Source organism: Heloderma suspectum, chromosome 2, assembly GCF_057233095.1.
Source record: "Heloderma suspectum isolate Gila_16-S chromosome 2, 16-S_ref, whole genome shotgun sequence".
NCBI lineage: Eukaryota > Metazoa > Chordata > Lepidosauria > Squamata > Helodermatidae > Heloderma > Heloderma suspectum.
The window spans coordinates 172057421-172082060 of NC_139459.1; the positions used below are offsets into that span (position 1 = coordinate 172057421).

Sequence of the window (24640 nt, forward strand, 5' to 3'; positions counted from 1 at the left end):
ATTTGCATTTGGAATGGATTTGGGTAGACCACCAGTATCACTGAGGACCAGGAGTGCTGGGACTGCGGGCATCGTTTGGATTCTTCCCCCCTGCCTGCCCTCAAGGGAGCCAAGATATCTCAGGCCTCCTAAGCTGGGCCGGTGTCAAGGGTGGGCAAGGTTGGGCACCTGCCGAGGACCCACACGCCAGTAGGGGCCCACTGACAGGAGACCCCTGGACTTTCTCCTCCTCTTCGGCGTTGGAACCTGCTTGCTCATCTGCCTCTCCCTTTGGCCCTGACAAGGGTGGTGGTGAGAAGGAGGAGCAGGAGATGCCCCTGTCTGCTTGCTCCCTGGCTCTCTGCCTGTCATGCCAGCAAGTGGCAGCGAGGAGGAGGAGGCACAAGAGCAGCTGGTGACAATGGGAGTGAGAAGGTGGACTCACTGGGAAAGGGAGCCCATTGTCTTGCCCAAGGACCCTCAGAAACATGGAGCCAGTGCTGTTCCTAAGGCTGGTGAACTAGGGCTTAAAACATCTGTGTTGAGCGCTGCTCATCTCTTCTCTTCTTCTCCTTTTTGTCTAGGATTTGGCCATGTTCCTAGGCCGCCTGCTGCTGTGCCTGATGGTTGCGCTGATGCTCCTGCTGCCGTTGTACCCAGCTGCTCGGCCCCCTTCCTACCCATCCTTCTTGGTTCCCAACACTACTTTCAATCATCTAGCCCAAGCCCAGGACACAGGGGTGCTGTACGTGGGTGCTGTCAACGCCTTGTACCAGCTGAGCCCTGAGATGAGGCTGCTGAGGCTTTCCCGCACGGGGCCGGCCCCAGACAGTCCCGAGTGTCTCCCTTTCCGTGATGCCCGCGAATGCCCGCAGGCCCGGCTCACGGACAATGCAAACAAGCTGCTGTTGCCCAACGAGCAGGCCGGGGAGCTGGTGGTCTGTGGGCAGCTCTTCCAGGGGGTGTGTGAGAAGCGAGCCCTTGCGGACATTACCAAAGTGCTGTACCGTCCCGAGGATCCTGGTGACAACCAGTTCGTGGCAGCCAACGAGCCACGGGTTTCAACCGTGGGCTTGGTGGGGCGACACGAGGGCCGTGACCTGCTCTTCGTGGGCCGGGGGCTGACCGCAAAGCTCTCCGGAGGGATCCCGCCATTCACCATCCGGCAGCTGGAAGGAGCCCAGGCCTTCTCCAACGAGGGGATGGGCAAGCTGGTGGTGGGCGACTTCTCCGACTACAACAATAGCTATGCGGGTGCCTTTGCTTCTGACGGCTACGCCTACTTCCTGTTCTCTCGGCGTGGCGCCAAGGCACAGGTGGAGTATCGCGCCTACCTCTCCCGGAGCTGCGTGGAAGACACGAACCTCTATTCCTATGTTGAGCTTCCCCTGGAGTGCCGGGATGAGAGCGGGCATGTTTACAACCTGGCTCAAGCTGTGCATTTGGCACCTGGTTTTGCGGGGAAAGGGGAAACCGTCTTTGTGGTCTTAGCCGCCGGGCAGGGCTCCACTGCATCTCCGACAGCGCAGACGGCGCTGTGTGCGTACAGCTTGAGCGAGGTGAATGCGGCCATGGAGCGGACACGGCGGCTGTGTTACACCTCGGCCGGTGTGGGCGCCAGCAAGGAGGAGGAGGCTGCCATTGAGTATGGCGTGACCTCTCGCTGCAACTCCTTATCCAAGGTGAGAGAGAGGGAAAGAGCAGAGGGAAGGGGCTGCCTGCTTTTTATGGGGAGAGGACCACCTGCCCCATGCCAGAGGTGGCTGCGTTCCAGCCTGTTTTTCATTTTACCGATTTTTTTTTCAGGAATCCCCAGAGGCTTACCCCTGTGGGGATGAACACACACCTAGCCCCATTGCTAGCCGGAAGCCCTTGGTGGCTGAGGCCCTTCTGACCACCGTGCCGAGACTGACTGCTGTAGCAGCCATGGTAGAAACGGGACATACCATTGCCTTCCTGGGGGATGGCATTGGGCAGCTGCACAAGGTAAGGGGGGGGGGCGCTCGCAGTAACCGTAATCTGAGCTGTATCCTGTATCCCAACCTGATGTCCTCCAGATGTGGTGAACTATAACTCCTATCATTCTCATGCTGGATGGGGATTATGGGAATTAACCCACCACTTTGCTAGGCTAGGAAAGCACTTGGCTGGGGGAGGCTGCTGTATAAGTTTTTCCTTGCCCTGCATACTGCTTGCATTTGGAAGCCACTGTGATTGATAGATTACACACATCTGTACACATGTTAAAATAGGCATTTGTGCCTCCCCCCTCCATGTATTTATTTATTTAGACTCATACCCACTTTTCTGCATGAGTGCATTTTGGTGGTTTGGTTTTTGGTTCTTACCATGTGGAAGAAAAAGATAAAATCCCCCTGTGGGGATCATCCTGTAGGTCGAGTGAACCGTCCTGAGAGTTTCAGCTATGGGGCAGTCTAGAACTATAATACATGAAATGAAATGAGTGTCATGTGCAAAGTGGCTGTTGGCCCTGCAGGGCACTTGTGTAGAGCTGCTATCTGGGCCTAACAGCACATTGCACGCGTGTAAACTCACATAGCCAACTCCGACAGCCCTTTTGTTCCCTGTCTTTTGGAAAGGACAGTTTGCGAAGGGGTGATTTGCAGTGAAGAAGCAGCAGCAGTGGGAAGGGAATGCCCCACCCCGCTGGTGTTTATAGCGGCCATTGCTGAAGGAAAATAGGAAGTGGGGAGGGGCACTGTGATTTGATGACATGTGACATGTAGTTAGGCCCAATGTTGTGTATCTGGTTCCTGTTTATGCTTCTTCAATTCCTGCAACAGGGACCATATCTTGGTAGGTGAAGTCATAGGGGATGGCACCTCCATCCCAGAAGCAGCTGTGTTTCAGTAGGCTGGAGTTCCAAGACTTCTGGTTATGGCTTTGGGCCAGACGTGCATAGCTTGACAAATCCTAGGCTCCTGTGCCTTTTTGCTCTAAACCATTCCAGGTCTGAGACATGGAATAGGAAACTCAGTGTCTCTTAGCCCAGCAGAGGTCACGGTAATTCCTTTGCAGAGGCTTGGAGATCCCAGTTGTGTGTGGGAGATGAAGGATGGGATTGCTAGTGCTGTTTGCAAGCCACAGAATCTGGTACTGGTCGCAGGTTCAGCATCCTGAGACTCTTCTCTCTCCCTGCCTCTCAGGCAAGTTTCTAGATACATGGCTGCAGAAATAGAGGCTTTTAAGTGGGTGGCCAATGCCTAGTGACACTTCTAAAACCAGCAGGAGGCACAATGGGATATCCAGCAACTGGAGGATGGGGTCTCAATGCCCTGCATGGCTCCTTTGCTCCTCCCCATGGCTAGCAGAAGCAGAATTTAAACCTGTGAAAGCTAAACACACACAGATTTGCTTAAATTGTATACTGTTTACAGATTGCAGAATTTGGTTCAGAGTGCAGAGTTTGGGTAGTCTTGGAGCAAAATTTAATTTGATTTATTTTTAAAGCACTAGGCTATGCTTGGCCCAGAATATTTCCTCCTCCCTTTTAGTCCGAGACTCCACTTTCCCACAGATCAAGGCCCAATAGCATCTTATCCATGCAGGGCTGATTTGACTCAGCCTGTTTGTGGAGCTAGGTTGGGTCTGATGTTTTGTTTTAATTGCATGTGTCAGGCTGTTTAAAATTGCAAGTTTTATGTGTGCTGTACCAGCACCTACTTGCAGTCAGATGGCCCCTCCTCTCCCATCCCTTCCAGACCATGCCTGAAATTCTGACATAAAGCCGTGAATAAGGCCATCCTGCTGCTTGCGCTGGAAAGGTATTTCACATTTTGGATCTGGTGAATGAAATCACTGGTTGCTTAATACCACAAAATCCTAAAGTAGTACTATTGTGTTACCTTAAAGATTTGGGTAATGATACTGATGCATCTGGATGATATTTATGGCCATTACAAACACGCGCACAAATACACACACACGCGCACACACACGCACACATGCACACACTAGAAGATATATATGAATGTAACTGTAGAAGAACAATTTAAGAACTAACTGTAGAAGATCTCGAGAGAGAGCACACAATGAGCAATCTGTCCAGACGTGGGTATCAGAGGGCAAGGAGTCCCATGGAAATTCTGCTTTCCCCAAAAAAGGGAAGAGAGAGGAGACCCTTCTGTGGCATAAAGTACCTACTATCAGTCTTCCAGCTTGGCAAAATTGTGAGACAAATTAATGAAGGATAAGGGTGCAGTCCATAGGAAGCTCTTGAACTTGGAGGCTACTGAGATTCCTATACCTTGCCAGGCTGAAGCTGGCAGGAGCAGCAGAGATGATCCTTGCCTCCCCATCCTCCGATTTCCTATATTTTTGCTAGACAGGCTTTTCAGCCCATCTAGTGAGGGCGCTTTGGAGGGGGAAGGAAGGAGGCTGGAGGAGACTCGGGATAAATTGTATACTGGACTTTCTGGTCTCCTCCCCTCCCCGCCCACCAGAACGCCCCCTTTTCTCCCTCTCTGAGGTTGATTTTCTGACCCCAGAGAGGCAGCCACTGTGGTTCTCTCTGTGCCAGATGCAAGGGGTTGGGGTCAGGGGTCAGATCTCTGACTCCCCCTTTCGAGGTCAGTGCTGTCTCCCGCCTCGGTAGGGGGGTTCTAAGCCATCCTGTGGTCCCTGGGCTGGCACCCTAAGGCTGTCAATGGCTACTAGTCCTGATAGCTGTATGTTACCTCCAGTATCAGAGGGAATTGCTGGGGAACATGAGCCAGAGGGTGTTATTGCACTCATGTCCTTCTCATGGGTTTCCCACAAGCAACTGGTTGGCCACTGTGTGGACAGAATGCTGGACTAGATGGACCTTGGTCTGATCCAGCAGGGCTCTTCTTATGTTCTTATGTCTCTGATACCTGAAACTGAATGAAATGGCTGGTGCTTCTGGAATCTTAAGAGGGCTTTCCAGCCCTCCTTGGGGTTTTGAGGATCGATGGCTCTGCCATATTCTGCCATTGGTTTCCTCTTAGGGGTGTCCTCTGGTTTAAATTCTGTTTAGTTGACAGATTTGCGTTTTAACAAATTTATTGATTTAATCCCTTGAATAACTTTATTATACAAATTTCAGTATTAAGCACCTTGTTGGGATATTAAAGGAAGGGCAAGCCAGTTCCATATCGTCCACAGCCAGTTTCATGTCGTCCACAGCCATGTTGTTCACAACCAGTTCCATCCTCTTTCAGCCTTCGGTTGAAGAGAAGCAAGAAGTCAGCTACTTGCTTCTTCTCCACTTGTGTCCTCATCCCCAGCTGGCTGAGTCCTAGCACATCCACAGATCAGTGTCAGAAGCCCTATTCTCTGGCCCACCAATAAGAGCCATTAGGCTGGCAGGTAGTAGGGATATGGCTTTCTCAGTGGTGGCCCCCACCTGGAACTCCCTCCCCAAGGAGATATGTCATTGCTGGCTTTAAAAAACAACAACTTTTAAGACTTATTTATTCCAGTCTGCTTTTGGTGCTTACAAATTGTTAGCAGCTACTGCTGTGTGTTCGTGTGTGTGTTTAATTGTAATTGTATGCTCATGTTTTTGAAATATTGTAAGCCGCATTGTGAAGGCGGTGCACCGTAAAAGATGGGTTTAAAATCTCTTATTAAATAAATGCATATCGTTGGGGAGGAACATTGGGATCCATGTGCAAGCTGTGCCTGGTGTCAGTGTGTGTGTGTGTGTGTGGGGGGGAATGACTCCAGTGGGTGGGGGCGCCCCCAAATATTTCTGCTACCCCATTAATTCCCCCCAGATTTCAGTTGCAATGTATCACAGTCCTATATAGCATGGATTAAACATTTGCTCTCCTAGCAGTGTTCTCTGCAAGCCTTTAGCTCCTCCAACCTAGTTTTACTGAAGTCACCCCTGGTCTGGGGGTGAAGTGGAGATTATTCTGATCTTGTTTCTGCAAGGACAGGGGGGTCTATGGTCGAGACTCACTCCTACTCTGTGCTTCCTGCTGCCTAGACTCCCCAGATGTCTTCACAAAAGCATTATGCTTCACTCACCTAAAAGATGGCTCATGGCAACTCAGCTTCTTTCCCTTTTTCACATAGAGTTCTGCAACCGCAAGGCTCTCGCTTGGGCCTTTTGTCTCACTGGGCTGGTTCGCACAATCAAGCAGCCCACTGTGGCTTATTTAAGCCTAAAACAGCCCATGGGTTCTGTGTGGTTTGTTAACCCCCTGTCGTCTGGTTCAGGCAACGCAACAAGCTGCGTTTGTGGCATGAATATTCAAAAGCCGCCTGGCATGTGCCGCAACCCACCATGGTGGGCTGCAGTGATTGTGTAAACCGGGTCTCTGTCTCCTCACCTTCTTTTCTCCTATTCTCAGGTCCACTTTCTCTCTGTCTCCCTCTCTCTCACGCATGCCCCTATATATCTTGTTTTGCCCATGGTTCTCCTTTGTTGCACTGGCCCCCATTTCCTTAATAGATCTAGTTTGGCTTTCTTCTTTTTTAAAAATCTCTTCACTTTTTTGGCTGCTTCTTATCTACTTTCTCTTTTCTCCCATTATTTGCCTTTTTATTATCTCCACTGTACAAATTAGGCTTACTTATCCTGCGTCAGGCCTCTGTCCTCTCCTTCCTGTTCTACCCTTTCCCTAGCCATTCCACCCAACACCTAGCCCCTCTCCTTTCAAGAATTCAAAGAACCTCTGAAAATGTCTCTGTTCTGCTGAGTCTTTGACTTCAGGCCTTTGCCTCTTCTCGGCCTACTTTTGGTATCCCTTTCCTAATACTGTTGTGCTTGTGTATTTTATTTTAGGTTGAAACCCAAGGGCTGGGTTTGTCTTTTTACACTTCCATTCTACAGTGCCCAGTGTCTGAAGTGTCTTAAATTGCTATTATTTTAAAAATGGCAACCATTTCAGTATTAGTCTCCGTGGCTGATGGGAGCAGGACAGGTTTTGCAAAATAAGGGACTAATATTAAGATTTATTTGGGTACCTGACTAGCTTCCCCTGGAGCCGAGTCTGGAGTTTATTTTGTTGTTGTTTAAATAGTGTGGACATATGCATAGCTCTGCCTGTAAGGCTGAATCAGGTTTGTGTGGAGTCTAACTTGAGTTGCACAAGATGCTGCTTAATTATCGAGTGTGCATTTAATTATTTGTTAAGTTTGTGTCCCACTCCACTCCAAGTTGCTCCTTGGATAGGTAGGTTAGGCTGAGAGATGCTGATTGGCCCAAACTCACCCAGTGATCTCTAAGAGCTTTTCTACACGAGGCATTTATTGTGGACTCACGATTCCTTACTCGTGGTTGTTTGCAGGTTCTTTAGATGACATCATGATCCTCCAGTTTTACTTCTTCTTTTAAGAGCAGTTCCGGCAGGGGGGTGGGGGGGTTACAGCAGGGAAAGTGGGGTATTGTTTTTGATGGCGAAAGAAAAGGTATTTTTCCTTGTGTATTTGTGCTATTCCGCTGTAGCACAGTGCCACCTGGAGGTTATGTAACAGAAAAACAGGAAAGGAAAAGCTCTTTGTGTAGCTCAGATCTCAGTTCTGCAACAAAACCAAAAGTAGATACAGTGATTAACAGCCTTGTGTAGAAAAGCTCTTGATCTAAATGGGGAATTGAACCTTAATCTCCCTATTCAAACTCTGACACTGTAACTTCCTCATCATGCTAACGCTGCAACACTATAGCCACTTGCCTGAGAGTAAGCCTCATTGAATCAATGGGACTTACTTCTGAGTAGACATGATAGTTTGCACTGTTAGTTAGCATGCTTAGATTAATGTGCCCTATGATACTTACGAAAAAACAACAACATTATTCTGGTATTTCTTGGGATGTCATTCCTTCTCAATCCAACTAGCGTAACTGGCTTGGAGTGCCTACTTGCATAGCTCCATAAGCACTCCAGTGCACAGACGGAGCTCTTGCCTGTGCTGGCTTTCCCACAGAACGCCCCATCTTGCATAACTGCAGTTCAGTCTGTTTGCCTTCTCATAAACCACTACGTGAATGTGGGTGAGGTTGCTGTCGCTAGAAAGCTGAGGTGGGGGAGTGGAAGTTTGTGAACTGCACCTGCAGCCATTTGCAGAGAGATTCCCCCAGAATGGCCCTCCCTTCAGAGAACTGCATTTGAGTATATCGCTGCTTTAGGAGCCCACTGATGCCTGTGTGATACCATCTCTTACCACAATAGCTTCCCCTGGCCTCAGACATGCTTCTGCCTGCTTGAGCAGCCAAAGGGAAAAGACTGCCTTCTTTCACAGGCCTGGAAGCTCATGGTCAAGAATGTGTGTGGCACACAGAGGTAAACACCCGCTTGCATTTGCCTATCCATTCAGCTACAGCCCATCTTTATGGCCACATGCACGTCATGTGCTAGGCGTGTTGCCAGTGTTGTGTAATGTCCATAGATCACAACTGGTGATACATTATTAACCTGATAAATCCACAGCAGGTAAAAGGAGAAAAAAATGGACCAAGTAACTGCATTGCAAGGCTATTGCCAGATGAAGGCATAGAATGAGGGAGGGGGCCACCGCTCGGGGAACTATTTAATTCCTGGCCATTGGCCATGCTGGCTGCGGCTTATGGGAGCTGTGGTCCAAAACATCTGGAAGGCACCAGGTTGCCTCCTTCTGGAGTAGACATTACTTGGCTAGATAAATAGTCTGGTCCAGTATAAGGCTGTTCCAGGTGGCCATACGTTCTTGGCCTCCATATGGCTGTGTATTTGTTCTGGAATTCACAATGTAAATCGGGGTAGGCAACCTTTTTAGCCTGTGGGCTCATTTGGCAATTTGATAAACTGTCACGGGCACCACCACAAAATGGCTGTCATGGGAGGTGTACCTAGTCACAAAGGACAAGTAACCTGCCCAAACGACTGTGTACAAGGCAGAACTGGGGGCTGAGCCACAAGCCACTAAACAATTGTGTTCTTCTTCATGGTCGCTGTGCATCTCACACATGGGCTCTGTGCCTGTGCAGAGCCCCATTTGGGAAATGTCTATAGCTGAAGGATATTGTGTACCAATAAAAACCTATTTCACAGAAGGCATTTTTTTTCCACTTCCCCTCTCCTCTGCTAGCCAACTCATTCCCACCATCCTTTTTTCTCTCTCACTCTGAATCACCACCCATAGATGCACTTTCGCTGTCTCTCCCTCCCTCTGCTTAATTTCCTAAGAATGTCTCTGAGACCCATCATAGAGCCCAGAGGCATTCATGTAACATGAAGAGGGCAATAGCTGGAGTCACCTTGGTGGGTACCAAGAAAGGTATCCGAGGGCTGATGGGTCCCCTTGGGCACTACGTTGCCTACCCCTGTTGTTCAGACAGATGATATTCACTGTTTGGACTCTGCATATTTGTACTGTAAGAAGTATATGATTTAATTCTACGTGGTATTCCTGTTGAGTATTTGTGTAAAGGTCAGTATTATGCATCACATTTGCAGCACAATCCTATGCATGCTTACTTAGAAGAACATCCCTTTGTATTCAGTTGAGCACTCCCTATGAAAGTGTTCTTAGGATTGCAGCCTCAACACTGCAATCCTGTACATGTCTACTCAGAGGTAAGCTCCACTAAGTTTGCTGGGACTTACTCCCAGTTAAGTGTGTAAAGGGTTACAGTCTAAAAGTTCTCTGGTAGTTGATGTTTTCCAGCTAGTGCATTGGTTCCTCTATTTATGTGGGGTTGCTGTTTCATTTATTTTTAAAGATTTGTGGGCTGCCTTTTAGGACAAAGTCCTCTCAAGGTAGCTTACCTAAAAAGGATAAAACGCAATTCCAATAAAATGCTGTCCGAGTGTAACTGCTGTTTTTAATACTGCTCTTTCAAAAGCCAGCACCACACTCATATTAATTTTAAAAGCTAGTAAGACCAATTTAATACCAACAGCTAGATTCTAAGTGTCACTTGTACGCTTTTCCTTCTCTTTAAAATCCTTCAAGCAGAGACTGCAAGTGTCTGAGGTGTGGAGCTTCTGTGTCTCTCCCTCATGGCCTCAATTCATGTTGTCTTTCCCACACTACTGGAAGGGCTGGTTCTACCTTTAGGCTGAGGTGAGGCAGCTGCCTCAGGCATCAGATGGCGGGGTACCATTAATGAGCAGCAAACTATTAATTACTTAGTTTATATTTTTTCTCTTATAGGATGGGACTGGGGAGGCACCATTTAGATCTTTTGTCTCAAACACCTTAATGTCTTAGGTCATCTCTGATTACATGTTGCTGTTCTAGATGCCCCCAACCCCTTGCCCCAAATATCCAAATAATGCCTGTGTGTATATACACACACACACCAGTTTTAAAGGGTTATCCCCCCACTTTCCAGAGCATCATGGTCTCATCACAGATGTCTCTTCTTTCACTTTTTATTACACTAGGGGTGGTCAACCTTGTTGGCCCCTGAGGGCCATATGCAGTGTTGGGTCAGGGGCCACACATATGCACCCATGCATTCTTCCTCCCCGCTGCCTCCGCCATCTTGGTGTGCGGGGATGAGGAGGTTTAAACTGAGATCAGAGGATGGGATTGCTGGGGTGGGGAAGTCCGCCCCGCCTCCCTGTGATTCTGATCCATATTGCTGGGAGGGGACAAGGCTTAGAGCCTCTCTTTCCCCTCCCTCCAGGAATCCTGAGCCAGAGTGCTGTTTCCTCTCTACTGTTTCCTCTCTACTGTTACCCTGCCCTCAGCTAAGTGATAGGAAGAGTGGGTGTGACACCCCAGGGGGTCTGCAGGCTGCACAGTGAAGAACCAGACGTGGCTCACAGATTACCTATTTGTGCACTATACCTTCAAAATGTTCCTTGCTTTTGAATACGTGGTCAGTGTGGTGCAGTGGTTAGAGTGTTGGACTGGGACTTGGGAGATCTGGGTTCTAGTCCCCCCTCGGCCATGAAGCTCACTGGGTGACTCTGGGCCAGGCATTGACTCTCAGCTGAACCTAATTCACAGGGTTGTTGTGAGGATAAAATGGAGAGGAGGAGGATCATGTGTGCCGCCTTGGGCTCCTTGGAGGAAAGATGGGATATAAATCTAATAAATACATAAAATACTTCTAAGTGAAATTGAAGCCAACGCAAGAATGAAACTACACAAAGACAGAGCTACATGCTATAAGTAGTATGGAACTGCCACTGAAAATGAGTCTCCCCCCCATAATATATACCTATGGAGACTTTATTTTGGGTTGCGGTTTCAGCGGCAGCCCCGTGTTGTTTAAAACAGGGGTGGACAGAAGTTAGAGTGGGATCTACTGGTAGATCTCTCAGTGCTTTTGTGGTAAGTCAGCAAGCGTTTCTGACTCCCCAATTGTCCAACAATAGCAACAACTAAAAAGCTTCCCCCACCCCAAAATTAGGTTGCTGAAAAATAATAAAGCGCGGGGGGAGAACCAGGAGTGGATTTTTGTGTGAAAGGACTTGTGAGCTTGGTTCTGGTACTGATTACAAATTACTGGTTGAGCATGTGCTCAGAGGCACCCTGTTCATGAATTCTGTATGTCCACCTGACTGAGCCACTATTTTGCACCTTGCTCTGGCTAGTGGATCTCAGGACTGTAGTAAACAAGTAGATCCCACAAGCCTGTAGCTGTCCCCTGAGAGTGTAAACAAACCTCTTCCAAAGCATTATCCTTTCCCCCCCCTGACAGTGGCCAGCAATGGAATTTAAGGAGGAAAAATATGTAAGCACAAGAACCTAATAGACTAGAGTGTTAACATGTCTATTTCTAGAATTTCATAGGCTTAGAGAGCTCCTTGGTGGTGGTGGTGGTGTATCCTGTAAGCATCTTAGTAATAAGCAGTGATACTCCTATTGATTTATCTAGGTTTACCTGAATGGCTCCGTGGCACAGGTCTACAGCACGATCCCCACTGGCCAGCGCTCTCCAATCAATCCAGACCTGCTCCTAGACAGCAGTGGGGCCCACCTGTATGTGATGACAAACTCACAGGTGAGCCATCAAGGGGCCTAACCTCCCTCTGCCCTTACTGTCAGCAGCAGTGCGCCTGGTCATCCTCCATTTGGAAGGGTCTGGGGTTTCTGTACCATATCCAGTTCCAGGGAAAACTGTGGTAGAGTTTTCACTCTTTTCCTTTCCCTATATGGAAGTACTTTTGGGGTAGAAAACTCACAACATTTACTGTGCTGATGTGTGCAAAGCACTTTGCATGTGCTCAGAGGTAATCTAGCCCTCTGGTATTTGATTACTAGATGTTAAAGGGTTGAGCCCTACCGTGGAAAACATACATGAGTCTGCAGGATGTCCTGTTTTTGTTTGCCTTCCTGTGAAATATGTAGCTTAGCTCATTTGTGTTGTCTAGAGCAGTAGGATAAGACAGCATGTGCAGGGTGCCCTGTGCCAGACCTCTTTTGTAACATACCCACTGCCAAAATCAGAAGTCCACCTTTCCTTTCTCTCTACTTTTGCCATCCTTTCCTTATTTATACCTTTCCCCTGCCTACATAAAATTCCGAATTCTGCCAAAAGCGAACAAAACAAGTATCAGGCAGTATCCCAACCGGGTGCTTCTGACCCCACCAATTCTCTTCCACCTCGCCAGTTGCCTTGCACAAGCAGCCCCCGTCGCTTGTGCAGCGGCAGCAGTGTAGTGCTTCTGGGACAACCTGAAACGAATGGAAGCACTTGTTTCTGAAAGAAGGCAGGTCAGCGGAGCTTGCATAAGGGAGCTCCGCCAACCTGCCTCCTTCCAGAAACGAACTTTTCCACTCATTCTGGGGCTTCCCCGAAGAAGCTCTTAATCTCCCTTGTGCAACGGAATTGGCAGGGTGGAAAAGAATTAGTGGGGTCATAAGCGCCCATTGGACACTGCCCATTGGCTTCAGAATATGTCTGCAGTTCGTACTGCCCGGTGCAAAATGTATTGCCACTTAGCACAGATTCTAGTTGTGGTGTTTGTTTTTTGAGTGTAAAATATGAACTTCTTTTCTGAAGACAAGTGGATTCTGTAGCCAATTATTTACTTGCCTTGCAACCTAGGTCTCCAAGGTCCCTGTCTCGGAATGCCCTCACTTCCAGGACTGTGCCTCATGCCTGCGTGCCCAAGACCCCTTTTGTGGTTGGTGTGTCCTGCAGAGCAGGTGGGTCTCTGCTGAGAGAGGGCAGAATGTGAAGGTTTACTTGAAAGGAAAGGATACATAATCTTTTTCACCATTCCTAACATGATTGGCAGGTGTACCCGAAAGCTGGAATGTGAGCGCCATGAGATGGCCCATCACTGGCTCTGGAGCTATGGAGCTGAGAGCCAGTGTTTGAGAGTGGAACAGATGTCACCAGCCAATCAGAGCCGAGAAGAGCAGACAGAGGTGAGTGAGGAGGGTGGGAGGTTGATGGTAGGGACTGCTTCTTCCATTACCCTCTTGACAAGTGTATGTGTGGAATGAAGCCCCTCCACATCACCTATATTTACCTCAAGTCCACCACCACTTGCTTTTTGTAAGCCAGTTCCCTTCCACTGGCAACCAGTATGGTCAGTGGTGGCTGGAGATACCTTCCAGGCTTTATGGTGTTTGTTCACTATGTTCTGGCCAAGAAAGATCCTCAGTAGCTACTGCTGCCCTGCATACTCACCCCATGCTCAAGAGGGGTAGTGTATGACTTGGCTCACCCAGTATGAATTTACTTAAGGTTTGTAAACTGATTTCCCTTCCCAAGCTGCTCAGTTAGGGTGCAGTCCTATGCACGTTCAGACGGAATAAAGTCCTACAGTTCCCAGCGTTCCTCCAGCCAGGTATGCTGGCTGGGGCATGCTGGGAATTGCAGGACTTCTGTCGGCCGATTCATGCTTTGGATTGCACCCTTAGTAAACCTAAAATTAACATCACAAAAAAGACAATATTGATATCAAGACCATACTATATGAAACCACATAAAAAGCAGTAAAACCAATCCAGCTACAGCTCAGTAAAAATGTGTGCCTCCTACCCAGGTCTCCATGCTGATCCCCCGTCTCCCTTCTCTGGCTGAGGGAGAGCATTACCACTGTGCCTTCGGGACCCAAGACAGCCAAGCCCAACTGCAAGGTTCCTGGGTTCGCTGCTTCTCACCTGTTCCCCAGCAGGTGCCACCCACCCAAGAGGGCAAAGGTGAGCATGAGAAGTATGTATAGCTCCTAACCTCACCATATTGCCTCTCTTAGGGCTTCTATTTGCCCCCAGAAGTGGGGGTGATTTTCAGCAGGAAATCAGTGGGGCCCCAGACCAGACTCAGAGCATGACCTGGATCAGGTCCCCGTGTGGCCGCTTTTCCTTCAAAATAAAAGTGGCCAGCGTAAGAAAAAAAGTACTTTTAACCTAATGTGTAGCTTGGCTCCAAAATGGTTATCACTCGGGTTGCCAACATTTCAACCAGCCCCTGCTTCTGTGCCTTTTACCAGGAACTTAATCTAAAGCCACAGGCAGGTGAACCATCTTGAGGCCTGAAGACAGTAGCACCATTAGTACCAGACCACCAGGTGGACCTCTGGGGTGTTGAAGCCTGGCGGCAGCCCAGACAACCTCCAAGCAATGTCAGAGAGGCAGTGGCACTCTGGTGACACTAGCAGGCATGTTGTTGTTGTTCAGTTGTTAAGTCGTGTCCGACTCTGCCAGCTTGGTGTCATTTTAATTTAAATCATTTCCCCAAGAGCCAGAATGGCTGTGACCTCAGCTCTTTGGATGTCGCCTTTGGCACACTGGAGCATTGAGGGGGTGGGCTGAACCCTCACGCCTGCCCCCTCACCACTGCGATGCTCTCATTGGCCCCGTGCCCTGAAAGGTGGCATCTGACTGGCTGTTACTTTTGCTGCCGGGGTAAGGATTTGAATTAAAATGGGCACAGGTTCAGCCTCAGACTCAGCCAGGACAGCACTTTGCTTTGCAGTCCAGCCACCCAAAGAGAGAGGAGAATCCTGCCACTGAAGGGAGGGAGGGAGGGAGGGAGGGAGGGAGGGAAGAAAGAAAGAAAGAAAGAAAGAAAGAAAGAAAGAAAGAAGCAGGGCAGCAGTGGCAGGTGGGGGAGTTAATGAGAAGAGCTGCTCCACTGCCAACAAAAGTTTTTAAAAAACCCTCAAAAATATAGGCCAGCATAGGGGGGCTCCCAGAAAGCACCTTGCCTGGAGCTCCATCAAACTTGGCAGAACCACTGCATAAAGATAAACATGATCACCTGCTAAATGTCTATAGATCAAGCTGCTGTTAAAAGCACAGCAGTGAACACCACTTCAAAAGTTGGTAGCATTAGTTATTAAGCAATAATAATAATGGTTCAGCTCTGTGGATCAGCTCTATAATAATGGTTCAGCTGTATGCTCCCAGTTACAAAGGTAGATTAGAACTGCCAAGTTACAGATGTTTGCAAAAACTGAAAGAAATTGTCTTGTGTTCCTCTCTTTTGAGTACCCTCATATGCAAAAAGAGAGATTTATACTGTCTTAAATCAGTAATCTATGTGAACTGACCTTGAGAGTAGGATTACTGTAAGGAATTATTTCTCTGCGCTATTTTGTTTACTCAGCAGGCAGTGGGGTAGTGGCACTTTTGCAAAGTATCGAGCCCAACCACTGATCCCATTGGCAAGGCCTTCATAAACCTCTGGGAGTTCCCGTCCAGTGAGGCCTACCATGTTATAGCAGTTTTGCTACAAGTACCATACTCCAAAGTCCTGTTGCTTTGCCAGGGGGATATAGGGAAGGAGGTGGTACTTCCCTTCCTTGTGAATGCATTTATGTAGTTTAAAATTTCTACCCCACCTCCTGCCCACCCGTGGGTTCCCATGAAGGCTCATAAACCAATGAAAAATCTATTGACTAGAAAACAAAACCCCAAAGGGTAAAACACTTTTATCCTAAAAACAACGGATAAATTCAAGTCTGTTTCCTATGTCTAGTTAGCTACACCAGATGATAGACTTATGCTTAGCTCTCACTGAGGTGGTGATCATGTGTCTGGGCTGTACCATTTCAGACTGCAGGTTGGGACTCGCGTGGTTGAGTGCTCCTCCATACAAAACGACACTTCACATAGAAAACTAGCATGTCAGGGAAAAGTGTGCTAGGCTGGCCTCCCCACTGACATGCTAGTTTTGTGTGCAGAGGGAACTTTTTGTATAGAGCAGCATTCAAGCATGTGAGCCCCAGCCTGCTGTCTGAAGTGGTAGGCCAGACACAGATTTGCCACCTCAGTGAGAACTCATTGGTCACTTTATTACATCAACCTTCCCTAATCTAGTGCCCTCCAGATGTGTTGTATATGCTGTCTGGGAATTATGGGAGTTGTAGTCCAACACAGCTGGAGGGCAGCAGGTTGGGGAAGGCTGTATTGTATTTTCGCCACTGTGGTGGGAGCTGGATGTAGCCGCGCACCATTCAAATTCCTTCATTCAGGCTTTGGAGTATCTTGGGCCTCCTTTGCCTGTGCCCAAGATTCCAAGCCAGGGTTTGTGGGTTTGGTGGGAGAAAGCATGTGCCTGTTACCTAGCAACAGTGAATGCTTCTGGCTTAGACCAAACGGATAATCTCAGAGGGGCTTTCAGTGGTGGGAGAAGTGAAGAGGCCATCTGCGTACACAGGGTGTTGGTGTTTTTTTATTTTTATTTTTTTTAATTTATATCCATTCTTTCCTCCAAGGAACCCAAAGTGCTGTACATGATCCTCCTCTCCATTTTATCCTCACAAGAACCCTGTGAGATAGGTTGGGCTGAGAGTCAGTGACTGGCCCAAAGTCACCCTGTGAGCTTCATGGCCAAGTGGGGACTAGAACCTGGATCTCCCAAGTCCCAGTCCAACACTCTAAATACTACACCACACTGGATGGTGTTTGGAGAGTGCACCATCCATCTTGCATGATGGGTCGGTGGAAAAAAGTTTCCTGGTCCCAAGCATGTCTCATTTTTCTACCCTTTTCCTTCCTCAGATCATGTGACTGTGGCATTAGCGCTGATGTTCCGGGACGTGGTTGTGACCTCCGTGGGATTTTCCTTCTACGACTGTAATGCCGTGAGCCTACTCGCTGATGCCACCCCGTGAGCGAATGTTGAGTGGGATTGGAGGCATGGGGGGGGGGGTGGCAGTGGCTGCAGGTTGGAGACTGAGGGGTATCTGCAAGATGGGCAGGGGGGACATGGCAGGGGAGAAAGACACTTTAGCCTAGCAAGAAGCTTTACGTTAAAGGCAGGACTCCGTACACTCTTCTCACCAAAAGTTTGAGATTGTGTACCAAGGGAAACTAAATTCTGGAACTTTTCTGTAAAATATATGCAAATTAAGCATATGTGCCTATATTTGCTTATTTTGCATAATCTATCCTGCTTCTGCTGGCAAAGGACTATGCAGAGCACTGAAGCTCCACCCTCTGACCTCTGAAAATCATAATATGCTTCCCCTGGCTTTTATGATTTCACCTGACATTTTCAAGCTTAACTCTGCTGCCTTAAGGTCTAGAAACTTGCTTGTTTTAGGAAAGAAAGAAAGAAAGAAAGAAAGATAGATAGATAGATAGATTTTCAAGATATTGAAGTTTATAAGGAAGTTCCACCTCCTTTTTTTGTACTTGCTGATCACACACAGTCCTGGTTTCCTGGTTAAAGGCCCTTTTCCTTTGACTCCCTTCTCCCATAGGTGTGGAACATGTGTGGACAGCCCCTGGATGTGCCATTGGTGCCCGTCCAGTCACCGTTGTGTCCCTAGAGGGCCCTGCCCAGATGGGGAGGGACTTGTGTACAATCAGAAGGTGAGGCATTTAAAGTTTGTAGCAGTGCCCTCCTGGCCTTCTGGAATAGATGGAGGCAAGGAAAGACGAAGGGGCGAAATGCAGCTGTATCTTTCTCCTCCATGTCTCCTAGGTGCCCGCTGAAGAACTCCAGAGTCCAGCTGCCTGCCCTAGTGTGGGGGGCACTGGAGAGACCCACTTGATTCCTGTTGGTGTGGAAATGCCGCTAAACCTGGAAGCCTGGAATCTGCACTTGTTGAAGGTAAGCAAAGAGATTAGAAGTCCTAGGAAGGGGTGAGGGTGTGAGAGAAGGTAGGGCTTGAAGGTGAGCCATCTGCTCTTGGGATACCAGCTGCTCATCTTCATTACAAAGTCAAATATGTTTGAAGCTGTCGTATCTTCCCCTAATGAACCCAGGGAATTGTAGTTCTTGTAACAGTGCTTTTAGCTTAGGGCAGCCTTCCTCATCTGGGGGCCCTCCAGTTGTTTTGGAGTGCAATTCCCATCATCTTCACCATGCTGCCTGGGGCTGATGGGAGTTGAAGTCCAAAACATCTGGAGGGCACGAGGTTGGGGAAGGTTAGCTTAGGGGAATCCCTTGCCCCTTTGCAGAATGATGTGCCCAAGATTCTTTGGAAGCTGTGGAAATTTCAGATGGGTTCCAGACTGGTTTAAATAATGTCTTGTAAATGAGGTATGGCTTTTTGAGGAATAGCGTGCTTGGGCTGCAGGAGTGTCTCCTACTACTATTTTATTGGTTCTTTGTAAAGAGCACCCAAGGGATGCAGTACCTGTCCAGAGGGGCTTCAGGTTGCAGTGATGAATGGGACTGGTGCTTGGGGATGGGCATTGCCCCTCTAGATTAAGGCAAATAGAAGAGTGGAGAGTGGGACAGGAGGTGGACAAGCTTTGTGGCAGGGCTAGGGGTGGAGAGGCAGGTGAGGTATGCAGGGCTCTGTCTCACCCTGTCCTCTTCCCCAGCACCCAGTGACACTCTTCTGTGTACTGGAGGTGGAGGGAACCCCTGTTTCGGTCCCGGCATTCCTGGAAGGGGACAGGGGAACATCTCAGCATGTGGAATGCCTGCCCCAGGCCTATAGCTACACACAGCCTGCCCCAGAGCTACATGTTCCTCTCTACATCATGGTGGGGGATGACCAGCGCCTTGACATCCGTGGAGACCTGAATGGTAAGGAATGACCAGCAGCGGTTGGATTTTGGTTGTTGTGATATGCCCAGGCCTATGTATGAACTGCAATTCCACAGGAGTGCAGAACGTGGCTGGGTGCAGAATTCAACTTCAAGAGAATCTCAGGTTTTAATTTAAAACAAAAAGCAAGTTTCTAGCCCTTATGGCTGCAAAGATATAGGTGAAAGTGTGTGGACAATGCCTGATGAAATCTTAAAAGCTGGAGGGCAGGGCAGGGGTAAGACCTCCAGTAGTTGGAGGTGAGGTTTTAGTGACCCATATAACTCTTTGCCCTTCCCCACAAGATCAAAACAGAAAGGAATTAAGCATAGTCGTAAGCATCACATAACAAACTATCCAGAATAAAAAAATATACATAAAAAAAAGATAGCCATGCTGGTCCATGAGTAAGAAATCCAAATCCACAGTTAGGATAAAATCCTAATCCTGTTTAGGATAAAATTTTAATCCCACCCAAATTTCCACAAAAGATTGTGCAAGCTTTTGAATTCTCCAGAACTCTTCATTAGGCTAGCTGGCATAAGAGGCAGGGGATGGGGGAAGAAACAGAAAAGCTCAGCAGTTAGGCCAGATCTTGTGACCATGAGGTCTGCAGTATAGAGAGTTTCGAAATTGTGATTGCAGACTGAGTCACTGGTAGGTGTTGCAGGTATCAGATAACACTTAGCATTCTGGTACAAAGAAGCAACAGCTGATGCCCATTTCTGAAAAAATAAAGGCTGGCTACAACTGAGATCTGCCTCTGCCCTGGCTGAAACACACAGGTCCCTGAGTGGACAGAAAGCAAAAATACAGGGAAACATGGCAGTCTTTATATTAGCAAAGCCAGAGATTAGTTTTAGGTAGTGCTCTGGATAAAAAAAGTCTGTGTGTGTGTGTGTGCGCGCACGCGCATGCACGCACGCATATACACACAATGATCAGGCTCACAAATAATGGCAACCCAGAGTACGGGGTCAATATGGTTTGTTGTTGAATTGTGGGTTGTTTTTGAATTGTGGGTTGTCGTTACATGCGAACCCTGCACTATGGTTTAACTATGGGTTGTTAACAAACAACCCAGAGACCTCAACCCAGTAACAAACCAGGAGTTCACTTCACAACCCATACGATGGGTTTTTGTGATGTGCAAACCAGGCCATTGTCTCTTTAAACATTTGCATAGTTTATAGAGGCTTCTTGGTGCAAAATTACTTTTCTAGCACAGATTGCACTGAACCCTGTTTATGTCCAGTTTCTATTGTCCCCCTCCCCCCAGCACCACTACTCTTCATAGCTCAGGGTCTGCTGTCATGCACCTTCCTGCCTCCCCTGGATAGAAATGAGCTCTGTCTAGGACGGAAAAGTATGAACAGTGTGACTTGGATCCATCACCTCTTACCTTCTTGCCTCCCACCTCAGTGACTTTGTACAATTGTTCTGCTGGCCGTTCTGACTGCAGCCGCTGCAAGGCTGCCCCCCAGCATTTCCGCTGCGTCTGGTGCCAGCTGGAAGAAGGGCCTGGCTGCATCTATGAGGAACAATGTCCATCCAAGGTTGGCGTGACCACTTGCCCGTCGCCAGTCATCCACTCGGTGAGAATCAATACAGTTGGGCCTACTCATCTTTTTCCCTACTGGGAGTGGGCTCCTCCTTTCCAAGTGTTTGAACAGGGCTTGAGCCAAGACACAGATGGAGACCTACCTGAATTAACTTGGGCCCACTGTTGCAGTATGTCAGAGATCTGGGCTGTTTCACTCCCAACTGTAGGAAAGTGTTCACATGATTGAATGCTCCTCCATTTGAAGAAATTATCTTAATGTAGAAAGCCAACAGGTTGGGACGAAGACTACTCTAGAACCTTTCTCCCTCACATCTAGTTAGAGATGTGCATATAAGCAAAACTCAGGTTTGTCACAGTTCTCCAAATTCCACTTCAAAGCTTGTTCATCTCGTGTCCATATCAAGTTGCGGTCTTTGTTTTTTTCTTTTTGCATGAAAATTTGTGCATATTTTCATTTATATTTTTCCCAAGGTACACATCAATTGTGCACTTCTTTGACATGTATGCATTCTTCTCCCGTTGATTAAAGTGTGCTTGTGCACGTTTGCAAACGTACATAATTTTTTCATGCACATTTTTCAAATGCTGTCAAATCAAATACATTTTTTGGTCCACGAATCACATTGCAAACTCAAAAATGTACGGATTGAATCGCAGATTGCGTTCAAGTCCATGTCCATTCCAGAAGTTGCAAAATGGGTAAATCCTGATAAAAAACAACTGAAATGAATTTCACATACATGCCATCTAGTTTTCTGTATGCAGGGTAACTTTTTTGTCATTTAAGATGTTGTTAAGATTCAGGTATGTTAACTTCCCCCTTGAAGTCTGAAGTTGTACAGCCTAGACATCGATTTATCACAGTGAAAGTTAGGCTTTGTCTGTCATGTGTGTGTAGGTAGTCCTATTCAGGTGTTCCCATGTATGTACTGTAAACACAAGTGAGGAAGGGGCGTGTGCTAGCCCTCACCCCTCCATCACCATTTCCATCACCATCTACATGTGGAGGCCAACTTTCTGAAGGGGAGACCCTCCTGTATCCATGGAGGCTCTCCACGCAATTTGGAATGCTGATTTTCCAGCATTTGAAATCGCATGGAGCAACTCCTATACAAGGAAAAGTTACAACATCTGGGACTGTTTAGCTTAGAAAAGAGGAGATTAAGGGGAGGCATGATAGAGGTGTACAGAATTATTCATGGTGTGGAGAAAGTGGATAGGGAGACATTTTTCTCCCTCTCTCATTTTACTAGAACCCAATAGGTCATCCTATGAAGCTGATTAGGCGCTTCAGGATAGATAAAAAGAAGTTCCTCTTCACACAGCACATATTTAAAGTATGGAATTCACTACCACAAGATGTAGTGATGGCCAGTCCTTTGGATGGCTTTAAAAGGGAATTGGACAGAATCCTGGAGGATAAGACTATCAATGGCTACTAGTCCTGCTGGCTATATGCTATCTCCAGTATCAGAGGCAGCATGCCCGTGTATGCCAGTTGCTGGGGAACATGGGCAGGATGGTGCTTGTGGGCTTCCCATGGGCAGCTGGTTGGACTAAATGGGCCCTTGGTCTGATCCAGCAGGGCTTTTCTTACGTGCTTAGGTTCCCTTCAGAAAGTCGCCCTCCACATGTAGAGGGCAAGAGAAACCATGATAGAGAGGATGGGGCTAGCATGCTCCCCCTATTCAAGGATTTAGCATGCACACTTTTAGAACACCTGAATAGACCTTATGTGTGTACCTGTATCTGGTGGAGCAGGCTGTTGATGTGACAGCTCTCTTAGAGTAAATTAGCTAGCCTCCAATGCAGGGCTGGGGAACCTGTGGCCCTCCAGATGTCGTTAGACTCCAATTCCCATCAGCCCTAATCATCCTGGCTAATGGTGAGGGATGATGGGAGCAGTAGTTCACCCATATCTAAAGGGCCACATGTTCCCCAGCCCTGCTGTAATGTGCCACCAATGCTTTTGTTGTTGTAAGATCTGGAGAGAGGAGCCAGTTTGGAGCTTTAACGCCATATTCCTGTTTTCTAGATCCATCCCCTCAGTGGACCGTTGGAAGGCGGCGTGTCTCTCACAGTGACAGGATCCAACCTAGGTCATCGCTTTGAGGATGTGGCCAGAACGGTGCTAGTGGCTGGGCTACCATGTGTCCCTGATCCAGCCCAGTATCTAGTCTCTACTCGGTAAGGAGGCCTCGGGTGGGTGGGCATGGCTCTCTCCCCATACACTGCAAACTCTCTGAAACCAAAGTAGCCAACTTTTGGCCTGGAGCTACAAGGAAAAAAACTAACCCCAAGTGGGACTGTTTCAGCTAATGCACGTATTCCATTGCACTGATTTGCATATCCCTTTTCTTGACGTTGAGCCTCGTGTGGCGCAGAGTGGTAGGCGGCAGTATTGCAACCGAAACTCTCCCCACGACCTGAGTTCGATCCCAGCGGAAGCCGGGTCTCGGGTAGCTGGCTCAGGTCGACTCAGCCTTCCATCCTTCCGAGGTGGGTAAAATGAGTACCCAGCTTGCTGGGGGAAAGGTAGTCATGACTGGGGAAGGCAAGGCAAACCACACTGCTATAGTCTGCCATGAAAACTCCAGCGCAAGCGGCGTCCCTCTAGGAGTCAGCAATGACTCGGTGCTTGCACAGGAGGAACCTTTCCTTTCTTTCCTTTCTTGACGTAGTGGATACCAGACTACAGCAGCTGGGCATGTTACTGTGCTGTATTCTTCTTCAAACTTTTCAGTTAATGAAATATCAGAACAGAGTGCAGGATCCAGCCTTGCTGGATCAAATCAAAGGTCTAACACAGCCTTTCCCAGCTTGGTGCCTTCCAGATGTTTTGGACTTCAACTCCTATCCATTCTAGCTAGCATGCCCAATGGTCACGAACGCTGGGAGAAGTAGTCGAAAACATCTGGAGGGCACCAGGTTGGGGAAGGCTGGCCTAGCATCTTGTTTCCTACAGGGGCCAGGAGAGCCCACATGCAGGGCATGGAATCAATAGCCCTCTCCTGCTGTTGCTCCCAGTGAGTGGTGATCATTGGTTTGATGCTTATAACCTGGGAATTTCCATACATTCCATACATATGTGGTGAATTCATACATTTACTTTAGAAGGCGTCCTTGGAATTCTAACAAGAGCTGTCTGGTCTTATATTGACCACTTCTGCCCTCGCTCTTAAAACATAAAAAAAACTGTTCCTGCTGAGACATTCTGCAGACTTCCCCATAATAGGGCCTTCCTGTTATTCCCTACAGGATTGTTTGTGACGTGCCCCCTGGAAAGCGGGGGTTATCTGGCCCTGTTGAGGTCGCTGTTGGAGACCGTCCACCGGGGGTTTCTGCGAGCCACTTCACCTATCAGGTCAGTGTCTAACGCAGAATGAGGTGAGTGGGTGGGTGTTCAAGAGTAGATCTAGAACAGAGGTGGCGTCCCTCTGTTCACCGCCCCCCAGTGCAGCCCTACCACTCCCCGAAATTTGTGGGAATTCCCCCCCCTTTTTTTTTAATTGTGCAACCAAAATGGGATCCACAGCTGCTACGGAGCACCAAATTAAGGGTTTGCAAGCTAATTTTGACCCTTTGGAGACTGTATAGCAGCTATGGATGCCATTTTGGTTTTATTTTATTTTAATTTATTTATTTACAACCCTTGTAAACTGCTCCCCATCCAAACAGGTTCCAGAGCAGTGAACACAAGAAGTACAATAGTACTTTTAATTCCCTCCCCTCCCCTGCTGTTTTCAGCACCTATGGGAGGGTGTGTTTGTGTGGGGTTCTTGCCCGGGGCGCAGGGAGCAGAAATGGCCCCATTCCTCCTGACGTTGCCCACCCCGACCTAGGTCAAAACTCTGATTTGGAAGCAGGGGAGGAGGAGGCAGAGATAGGTGTGTTTGCTCCGAGTGGTCCTCTGATGCGATCAACTTCCTCTGTGTCACTGTTACTATCGGGGAAGGATGGGTGAAGGACAGCTCAGATGCTGTGAATGCCCACAAGCACCGTCTGCAGCCCTAACAGGTGCTTCTGTCCTCAGGATCCCACCCTTCTTGATCTGCACCCCAAGCTCGGCCCCATGGCTGGGGGCACCCGAGTCACCGTCACTGGGCAGGAGCTTCTGACAGGCACTGAGATAGCTGCCTACGTGGGGGACCTGCCCTGCATCCTGTGAGTGGCAGAGCTTCTTTTTATTTCCCCCACCTGTGATCCCCCCCCACTTTTACTTCTAG

The 24640-nt window shown here is 48.2% G+C and overlaps 1 protein-coding gene across 2 annotated transcripts in view; it reads left to right on the forward strand.

The window, feature by feature from the left end:
• PLXNB3 (plexin B3) overlaps window positions 1-24640 on the forward strand; it is a 64936-nt gene that overhangs the window by 10471 nt on the left and 29825 nt on the right. The window contains exons 3-16 of one of the 2 annotated variants that reach the window (XM_084836046.1): window positions 564-1661; window positions 1786-1965; window positions 11783-11908; window positions 12956-13056; window positions 13149-13281; window positions 13905-14061; window positions 16867-16975; window positions 17571-17682; window positions 17795-17923; window positions 18643-18850; window positions 20273-20445; window positions 22450-22601; window positions 23673-23778; window positions 24448-24578. In XM_084836046.1, coding sequence (XP_084692172.1) covers window positions 564-1661; window positions 1786-1965; window positions 11783-11908; window positions 12956-13056; window positions 13149-13281; window positions 13905-14061; window positions 16867-16975; window positions 17571-17682; window positions 17795-17923; window positions 18643-18850; window positions 20273-20445; window positions 22450-22601; window positions 23673-23778; window positions 24448-24578 — 2915 coding nt within the window. The remainder of the gene's footprint in view (window positions 1-563; window positions 1662-1785; window positions 1966-11782; window positions 11909-12955; window positions 13057-13148; window positions 13282-13904; window positions 14062-16866; window positions 16976-17570; window positions 17683-17794; window positions 17924-18642; window positions 18851-20272; window positions 20446-22449; window positions 22602-23672; window positions 23779-24447; window positions 24579-24640) is intronic. The other variant, XM_084836049.1, reaches the window with a different exon arrangement.